This window comes from Pelodiscus sinensis, chromosome 5 (assembly GCF_052426305.1).
Source record: "Pelodiscus sinensis isolate ZL-2025 chromosome 5, ASM5242630v1, whole genome shotgun sequence".
NCBI lineage: Eukaryota > Metazoa > Chordata > Testudines > Trionychidae > Pelodiscus > Pelodiscus sinensis.
Window position 1 is genome coordinate 62,266,670 of NC_143056.1, and position 10,314 is coordinate 62,276,983.

At 43.9% G+C, this 10,314-nt stretch overlaps 1 protein-coding gene across 1 annotated transcript; it reads left to right on the plus strand.

The window, feature by feature from the left end:
* Positions 1-965: 965 nt before the first annotated feature.
* Positions 966-4,357, plus strand: CHST14 (carbohydrate sulfotransferase 14). Its single transcript, XM_089778469.1, has one exon. The coding sequence runs from the start codon at positions 1,348-1,350 to the stop codon at positions 2,455-2,457; it is 1,110 nt and encodes a 369-aa protein (XP_089634595.1). The 5' UTR covers positions 966-1,347; the 3' UTR covers positions 2,458-4,357.
* Positions 4,358-10,314: the final 5,957 nt, after the last annotated feature.

Below are 10,314 nucleotides of genomic sequence, written 5' to 3' on the forward strand. Positions count from 1 at the left end.
TTTCTAACCCAATTTTGTAAATTTACCCTGGAATCTGAGAGTCAACCTAGGTTCTTTTTGGCTCAAGCCTCATTACCAAGTAACAAAATATTTTGAACCTCCGGGTAGTTAGCAAAAGTATTGATGATGTACTAAATATGCAGAATCCAGCTCCATCTTCCACAAGAATCCTTAACTAACAGCAATAAAAAGTAGTAACACCTTAATTTTCTAAGAAAAAAAAATAAGACTGAAAAAAACCCTGCTGTGAACATATACGGACTGTTGTTTTTTTTTTAAACTAAACTTCTACTTCAAGATTCCAATTAGTCTGCTTAAGTCATCAGCTTCATGTGCCATTTGTAATAAGTATATTGAACCCAGCTTGTTCCTATAGCCCTCCCCCATGCTAACACACAGGCCTCCTCCCAACCTCCTACAACCAAAGCCTCCAAAGTTCCTTCTTCTGTATAGAAACCCCCTATACAACAATCCCTCGCCTGTAATGGAGACCATCTGGGCAGATCCCTTCTCCCTAGGAGGCTTTGCAAGGCCCATGTAAGCACTCAACTCCCCCATGGGCACAAACCCTTCCCCCACTGCCCAGCGGGTAAATAGTCCCCTTCTCTAGACTGTGCAGTGCCCACGTACACAAAGCTTTTCCCATGCAACGAGCACTGCGTGCACACGGCCCCTCCATTGAACACAGGCCCTTCCCCCGGCACTATCTCTGCACGCAGCCCCTCCCCCCATGCAACAACCCTGTGCACACACCCCTGCCCCATGCAACACCCCAGTGGGCGCACAGCCCCCCGAGCAGCATCCCCGCGGCTCACCCGGCACACGCACCCTTTGCGTGGCAGGCGGGGCCGCCCCTAACTCAGCGCAGCAGCCGGCGTCTCTGCCTCCCTCCGGCCCCTCAAAGCGCAGCGCGCCGCTTCCTGCCCCCGAGCCGCTGGGCGGAGCCGCCCGCTGCTCTCCCCTCCCTGCCGTCACTGCCGGTCCCCCCCCGGCCCGGCGCCCCCTCTCTCGCTGCCGGGACATCCGGGCCCTCGCTGCCGCTGGACTGTCCCGGGCCAGCCCCGCCGCACTCTCCCGCCGGCCCGGCCCGGCCTCCTGCCCTTGCCTAGAATGCTGTGCTGCCCTGCTGGCGCGCCGCGAGCCCCCGTGGGGGGCAGCCGCTAGGGGCCCCGCTGCCATGCAGAGCCCCGCTGCCAGGCCTGGCTGAGAGGCCTGCAGCTGTACCTGGCAGGGAGGCCTGAGGGAAAGGTGCTGCCTTCATCCAGCAGTGCCCCAGCCTGTGCCCCCGTTGGGCAGGGGCTGGCACCGCCTGCTGTTTAGCCCTGACGCGGAACCAGTGCCGGGGCCATGTTCCCACGCCCCCTCACCCCGGTGTTGGTGCGGGGTGCAGAGATGGGAGCCACCTCCCTACGCCGGGCTGCTGTGCCCACCCGTATGCGGGGCAGCAGTCGCACCATGTTGTTGCCCTCCATGCTCATGTTTGGAGTGATTGTGGCTTCCAGCGGCCTGCTGCTCATGATTGAGAGGGGCATTTTGGCAGAGGTGAAGTCACCACCGCTCCATCCCTCGCATGGAGACCTCGCTTGGAGGAGCAGTGGAAGCACCAGGGCCGTGGCCCCTGAGAACATGGATTACCAGGTGGTACAAGACATTCGAAACAGAACAATCCACACCATATGTGGGCAAAAGAGCATGCCTCACAGCATCTGGGAGCTTTCAGCAGGTCAGAGGAGAACAATGCTCAAACACATCCTGGTCAGTGATAAATACCGTTTCTTATACTGCTACGTCCCCAAAGTCGCCTGCTCTAACTGGAAACGAATACTGAAAGTTTTGGATGGAGCACTGGAGAATGTGAACGTAAAACTCAAAATGGACCACAAAAATGACTTGATTTTTCTCAGTGACATGAAGCCAGATGAGATCAGCTATCGGCTAAAGCATTACTACAAGTTTATATTTGTTCGAGATCCAATGGAGAGACTTTTATCAGCTTATAGGAATAAATTTGGAGAGATCAAAGAGTACCAGTTAAAGTATGGTGTGGAAATAATTAAAAGATACAGAAAAAGCGCCCAAAAGTCCACAGGGGATGATGTCACATTTTCTGAGTTTCTTCAGTACCTGTTAGATGAAGAGGCAGAGAGAATGAATGAACACTGGATGCCCATCTACAATCTATGCCAACCTTGTGCGGTGAGGTACGATTTCATCGGATCATATGAAAGACTGAATATGGATGCTGATTACATTCTTGAACATATTCGAGCACCTTCTTTTATCCGTTTCCCAGAAAGACAATCGTGGTATAAGCCTGTGACTCAGGAAACTCTACATTACTATCTATGTAACACTCAACGTGGGCTTATAAAAGAACTGTTACCAAAATACATTCTGGATTTTTCATTATTTGCCTATCCTCTTCCAAATGTTACTAGTGAATTTTGCAGGCAGTAAACCTTTTCTGTTTATGGGTTGGACTATGTGAAAAAGTTCTGTTGATAATGTTCTGCAACATTTTTATATTGGCAAAAGCTCTTGTGTAGTTGCAGTTGTATCATAAAAGTACTGTTGCTCCTGTAGATAATCAACAACCAGTATACAGTCTATTGGCAAAAACACTTTTATGCCAGTTTAAACTGCACCAACACTTGGAGGCTACGTCTACATTGGCAAGATTTTGCACAAATACTCTTTAACGCAAGAGTTTTTGCATTAGAGTATTTGCGCAAGAGAGTGCCTACGCTGGCATGTGCTTTTGCGCAAGAGGTGTGCTTTTGCGCAAAAGCATCTGTGCCAGTGTAGACGCTCTCTTGCACAAGAAAGCTCCGATGCCCATTTTAACCATCGGGCTTTCTTGAGCAAGAAATTCATGTTGCCTGTCTACACTGGCCTCTTGTGCAAGAACACTTGCACAAAAGGGCTTATTCCTGAGCGGGAGCATCATAGTTCTTGTGCAAGAAGCACTGATTTCTTACATTAGAATGTCAGTGTTCTTGCACGTGAACTCGCGGCCAGTGTAGACAGGCAGCAAGATTTTGCACAAAAGCAGCTGCTTTTGCGCAAAATCTTGCCAATGTAGACACAGCTGGAGTGTTTGCTGGTATAGCTACTCTAGCAAAATTTTTCTAGTGTAGACAAAGCCTGCAAAGCAATGTGTTCTATGCACATTTCCTAATGTTATACTTTTTAAAGTATCAAATATCGTATCATATGATATATAGTCTTTACAACTAAAATATCTTTTACCTTTGTATTCCAATTTTATTATGTTTATGTGCCGCTGAGTTAAGCACAATAGTTTTTATATATCTATTTTTAAAAAACTTCTCTCCACAGCACAAGACAGTGAATATATGCAAAAAAATCAGGAAATGGGTGTATTTTAAGCACAAAGCATAGTTCTATTTTTATGACCCAAGTCACATTTTCTGTAGCAGAATTACCCACAGCAACAACAGTATTTGCTGTTTTTTAAAGAGTTATTGCAGGATAGTTAAATCGTTCCTAGGTTAAACTGGTAGAACCAGTGATGTGAAATTTAGAGAGAAAAGTCTTTTGTAAACTAGTCCTGCATATCCATAATCTTCACACTTGTGGAGTGCATCTAACGCTGACATGTCAGTTCTTGTTCTGTGATTTAGCAATGCTTGGTTGAACTTGTGGCATTTTTTATTTCAGTATTGAACCACAGTTGTATTAATAAATTAAATTTTTGGAGATTGCCTATCTCCTAGAACTGGAATGGACCTTGAAAGGACCTTCACAGCAGGACCAAGTACCATCCCTGACAAATTTTTACCCCAAATTCCTAAATGCCTTCTGCAAGGATTGAACTCACAACCCTGGGTTTAGCAGGCCAATGCTCAAACCACTGAGCTATCCCTCCCCTCATGCTAATAGGAAAAGTGAATGTGTTCCTCTTGAGACAAGATATTAATTCAAAGACTATTCACTGTTTATTTTATTTTGTGTGATTAAAGATCTGAGAGTACCAGTTACTTACTTAGAAAATCTAATATTTGGTGCAGCAATGTGCTTATTACTAACAAATTCTTTTGACCTTCCTTTTCAAGAGTTATTAAAATCAAGATTTTCTCAGCCATAGTAACGAAATTTAGAAAATAGTTTACAGTAGCTATTTATGGCCTATGGAGAAAAACTGCTTTGTGTAGTTAGTTGTATTTGATGCTACTGTAAATAAATGTTCAGTTCTGTTTTTTATATGTGCATGACATTTTCATAGTTATGTATATGCAAGAATTATGATTAAGCTTTTAAATGTGGATGATAATGTTCAAATTTGTTTCACATTTATACTGTACCAGCATTTTTAATAACATTCATATATAAATTATTCTGTGGTTTGGTTCTTATTATTTATTTGTTTGCATTACAATAGCAGGAGCACCCCTTTGTGTTAGCACTGCCCAAATATATAACAAATGGTTCCTGTCCTGAAGATCTTATAATCACAGAGTGAGACCAAAGAGTGCAAACAAGTGGATAAAGCAAAGAAATGCGGGAGAGAACAAGAAACAATTACTGGCCAGCATGAAAAGTAGTGGATACAGCAAATCATGTGCCTAACATTGTGCAGTTAACCTAGAGTGATGCATACAGATGCTTTATTTCCTGGAAGCACCTTTTTGTAATGTTTAAAAGTCTCAGAGGGGTAGCCGTGTTAGTCTGTAACTGAAAAAAAACAAAGAAAGTCTCTGAGGTACTGCAGGACCAATCAAAAAATGTAGATAGTGTCATGAGCTTTCATGGGCACAACTCACTTTTTCAGGTGAAAGGAGCAAGGGGTCCAGAGGTACAAATAAATACCAGAAAAAGAGGGGTTGGGGAGGGAAAGAGAAGAGGGGAAAATCTTGTCAATTAGAGTGTCCTTGCTAAATGAAACTAATAGAGTGGGCTATTAATGCTTGATACTTAGCTTTTGATGTTATTAGAATGTTGAATATAGTGGCCCATCCAGCTCATGTCTTTGTTCAAACCTTGCTGCACTAGGATATATACTGTGAGGAGCAATCCTGCACAGGAAATAAACTAAGTGATGTAAGGGCTTTCTGTATTTTTAAATTTGATAGCGTAGGTTTGTAGCCAGACAGACCAACACCCCATCTCACCCATCTTATTTGCCTCTCTGAAGCATACAGGGCAGAGAAGGAGCAGTAAAATCAGCATAGTCTATGCTGGCTCATCTGATCCTGAGAAGCTAAAAAAAAAAAAACCAGATATGTGGAGAGACAGAGCGATTAAGGCAATCAGCATAGCCATCAAGCTTTGATCTGCTTTAATGCAAGATCAGGATATGCGAGTGTGCCCGGCTGGCACCTATGTTGATACGAACACACAGTCCCTGGGAGAGGAATCCCCCACTGAGAAAAGAATGCCCAGTACTTCCAATTTAATCATCTCAATTCTCTCTTACAAGTGTAAATTAAGTTCACAACTCCCTTGTAAGAACTGGTCTCACAGAAGACAGACCAGCCCCATTTGGCATGACAGACAAGAAAGAGAAATACGTGACCCCATGGGTATATAAGATGGGCCCAGCTCACACTCACTTTGAGTGTCATTCTACCCTCTACCTGCTGGTCAGGTTAGGTGTTTGACCTCCCGAGGTTCTATGGGGACGCCCACCTCGTATTTTCGTCTTTCCTAGGAATTGAGGGACCGGCCCTGGCCTGACATGCTGGAGTCGAGAGGCACAGAAGGGGGTAAAAATTGTACCTGGATGTGGTCCTCTGTCTTAAGTGTACACATAGAAAGAGTAAGCTGTTACTTGGTACCATTATTTCTATTTTTCTATCTTTATCTTCTTTGTAACCATTTTTAAGATCTATAATTTGCTAGTAGTTAAGAAATAGAGCAATAGCCATTGCAACCATATGATTTATAAGCTTCCTCAAATAAACCTGTAACTGTTTAAGTTTTAACCTGACTCCTTCAGTTGCTGTAATAGAACCAAGCACAATTTAAAAGAACTTCAGCCGGTCTTAAGGGACAGATATAGGGAGCCCTGACCGTCGGCTGACAAGGTTGTCCATATTTTCCAAAGGGAAATTGGGAACACTGTGTGAGGGTAGCCTGAGCCACACCTCTCCCTGTGGGGCTGTCAGCCGACGGTCAGGGCAGTGTGTGCGTGTGTGTTACACCCAAGTCTTCAACTGCTGAGACACAAAGTCTCATTGCAGTGGGCAGCCTAGGAGGCTGGAGGGCGCCCCGAAAAATAGTTTAACGTCTGTGACTTTACTGCTAGGACCAGGGTCCCATCGCAGAGGGCAGCCAACAGGCTCTCAGACGCCCCGAGTTTATAGGAAGAGCTTATTACACCTTAGATTTCAGCTGCTAGAATTCGTAATTCCTTTGCAGCGGGCAGCCTTGGGGAAAGACTGAAAGGTGCCCCAGTGGATTTTGCCACCTGGGTGTGACACAAATCCAAACGCCCAAGCTCTCCCTATATCTGTCCCTAATGACCGGCTGAAGTTCTTTTAAATTGTGCTTGGTTCTGTTACAGCAACTGAAGGAGTCAGGTTAAAGCTTAAACAGTTACTATTTTATTGTTACAGGGTAAACTTAGTTGTTAAATGCTACTGCTGTGTTACAGATAACACAGACACTACAAAGGACAGGACAGAAATTACACTAATAAGTCACTTACAGGTACCATGAAACCCTTTTGGTTCTCTGAGCTCTTATTAAATGCATGCAAAATAGACACATAGCAGGTATATATTCTCACCCCTGCGTTCCAGACTTGGCGTGGCCAGCGTCTTTCTCTCAATCCCTCGGGAAGAAGTAGGGCGAGGTTGGGCGTCCCACAGACCTCGGGAGACAATCAATACCTGCCAGCAGGTATAGATGATTGGAGCTCAAATGGGGTGGGCTGCTGAACCTCTTTTTATACCCCTTGGGTCATGTAGGCTTCTTCCTGGTCTCAAGTGGCCAATTAGGAAAAATGGCTTTGAACACCAAGTTTCCCACGAAGGGTGCAAAGCATAATTTACACCTGGGAAAATGCAGACAATGGGCACCTCTGGTATGTGATGGGCGAAGATTCCTCTCCTGGGACAGTGCAGGCGTGTCAATTACTGGTACTAGCCATCAGGGCGACGGGAGGCCCCGGGTCGTCAGCTAGCCCATTTACTGTCTGTTTTCTGTTTATGGTAGAGTCAGGGACAGGCAGCACACCTGCGTTCCCAGGGCATCAAAGGCTGACTGCCTTTCTCTTGCTCTCTGGGGGCGGGGAACAAGATGGGGTTTGTGTCTGGCTACAGGGGCTGGCCCAAGCTGTTCACCTGAGACCTGCACCCTTTCCCTACACAGGGGTGAGGCTGGTGCTGCTGCTCGCCTGAGCCTTGCCTGTCTCCTGTCTTGAGCCCAGCTTCCCCTCTTGTGTAGAGCTAATATCACTGCTTGCCCCTCCATCCCCCATTCCTCCTCACCTCATGCAACTTTTTTTGACAAAGTAAGCATTTGGTCCATCTGATTTGATTAGCTGACAAGAACAAGTGCGACAAATGTCCACTTTTGCCAAAAAAGTTGGGACGGCCAGGACATGGCTTTAAAAAGGGACTGTCCCCGCCAACATGGGACATATGATCATTCTATTTATGGATGAAATCCTGGCTATGCTGAAATACAATGGTAAAACAAATGCCCATTGATGTCAATTGAATTCCACCTTTTTCTGGGTGACAGTGGTGACAATACATATTTATATTTCAAAATGCTAGTTGTTGATCCTCCCTCTAAAACTACTTTCTTTTTCTTCAGCCATCAAAGGTAAACTGTTTGCCTCTAATTGTATCCACATTCTTTGATCAGGTTGGCTTTCACAGATGTGGCTAAATTGTAACCTTAGTTATTCCTGACTTGCTCCTTAGATTTCAGTGGGAATGCTCAAATATGATGGAGGATAGAATTTAGATCTTAGTGTTGCAATTTATTGAAACTTCTAGAAATTTCTGGATCATTCTCCAGATAAAGGTAGCAGATATTAATCAGGAGTTTTTGTAAAATGGGTGTAAATGATGGAGCAATGTAAAGTGTAATTAATTTTGACCTTTGAATTTATTTATTTGAATACACTGTATGGAACTTATTCTCCCCCACCTCCTGTTCTACACCTATATCTATGAAGGCTGGGGGATGATCACAAAAATGTTCCCTTTGGCTTTTTGTTTTTTTACTAAAAATTTAATTTTAAATACATGTAAATATTTGAATGTTTGTTGGCTTACTTACATGCTGTAGCTTCTCCTCTAGGCAAGCTTGGGTTTCTGCCCACAGAAGAGTCAGTGTTTTGCTTTTCTTTGAATCTGCTTCTGTGCATTTACTTGATGTCATCAATCAAGCTTTTTTCTATTAAGCTAAGAACATTTCTCCCATCTCAAAAACTGTTTTGTATGTTAAATGCAGTCAGGAATTAAAAGTTTGGTTCTCACACCATGGGCATAATTCGGCCACTGAATGTGCTAAAAATATATATACATAGCTATGCAAAATACTCCATCTATTTAAGTGAGACAATTTATGGTTGCTGTGATATGCCAAACTTGATTTTCCTTACCTTGTCATGTTTGCAGTCTATCTTGCCATTGTTTATTCTGTTTGCTTTTAACTCAGTACACTGCAAACTTTGGACCACTAATCACAAAGATGAAAAATCAGTCAGTATTGAAATTAATGGTCCTGGTCCTGTTGACCAAATCCAAGGTTTTTAAATTTTTCTGAAGCTTTTCTGACCAACTAAGAACAAAAACATGATCTTCTGTCTTCTCCGTGTCTTTCTTTTATCAGTGTTTCTTTGGAAATTGCTGCAAATTATATCACTATCAAATGATGTCAATGATTTATAAACATGTTAGGGGTAGCAAACAGAGGAGGCTAAAACTAAATTGCAGGCAAATCTGGAAAAACTGAAGCCATGGAGGACGTGAGTAACAAAGGGGTTTTGGTGCCAATAAAAGTAAAACTTTCTCTAGCTTAGTTTCAAAGGGAAAGGACATAAACAATTAGCCACTAACTTCTTCAGTGTGTTGTTTGTTTTAAATATTTCTTCTTCTGAAGCTGTTATAAATTGGCAGGATGGAATAGAGGGTTGTGCCTCATTACTTTCAATAATCAGAGGGGTAGCCGTGTTAGTCTGAATCTGCAAAAGTGGCGAGGAGTCCTGTGGCACCTTATAGACTAACTGAAGTGTAGGAGCATAAGCTTTCGTGGGCAAAGACCCTCTTCGTCAGATGCATGTAGTGGAAATTTCCAGAGGCAGGAATAAATATGCAGGCCAGAATCAGGCTGGAGATGACGAGGTGGATCCAATCAAGGAGGATGAGGCCCACTTCTAGTAGCTGATCTGGAGGTGTGAATTCCAAGAGAGGAGAAGATGCTTTTGTAGTTAGCAAGCCATTCACAGTCTTTGTTTAAGCCAGAGTTGATTGTGTCAAACTTGAAGATGAACTGTAGCTCAGCAGTTTCTCTTTGAAGTCTGGTCCTGAAGTTTTTTTGCTGCAGGATGGCTACCTTTAGATCTGCAATTGTGTGTCCAGGAAGATTGAAGTGTTCCCCTACAGGTTTTTCTATGTTGCCATTCCTAATATCTGATTTGTGTCCATTGATTCTTTTATGTGGGGTCTGTCCAGTTTGGCCGATGTATATAGCAGTGGGGCATTGTGGGCACATGATGGCATATATAACGTTAGTAGATGTGCAGGAGAATGAACCAGTGACAGTATGGCTGATCTGCTTAGGTCCTGTGATGGTGTTGCTGCTGTATATATGTGGGCAGAGTGGGCACCGAGGTTTGTTGCATGGATTGGTTCCTGAGTTAGAGTTATTATGGTGCGGTGTGTAGTTGCTGGTGAGAATATGCTTCAGGTTGGCGGGTTGTCTGTGGGCCCAGCAACACCATCACAGGACCTAACCAGATCAGCCATACTGTCACTGATTCATTCTCCTGCACATCTACTAACGTTATATAAAAGTTGCTCTGCCCCAGGCTTCCTGGAATCAGCTGCTGATCAGTTTCAGCAGCAGCTGACTTGGGGACGCCTGGGGTTCTTAAGTTGAATCTGTATGTAAGTCAGAACTGGTGTCCAGATTCAGCGGCTGAATCTGGATGCCAGTTCCGACTTACATACAGATTCAACTTAAGAACAAACCTACAGTCCCTATCTTGTAAGTAACCCGGGGACTGCCTGTAATTTATATTATACAAAGTTATAAACAATAAAAAATGCATTCTAGCAAGCCTATTTATAAACCAGAGCAGCAGGAGTGAATCATGGAAGTGGGGACAGGCCA

Coding starts and splice junctions, on each gene's coding strand:
- CHST14 (XM_089778469.1), top strand. CDS start 1,348: ATGTTCCCACGCCCCCTCACCCCGGTGTTGGTGCGGGGTGCAGAGATG.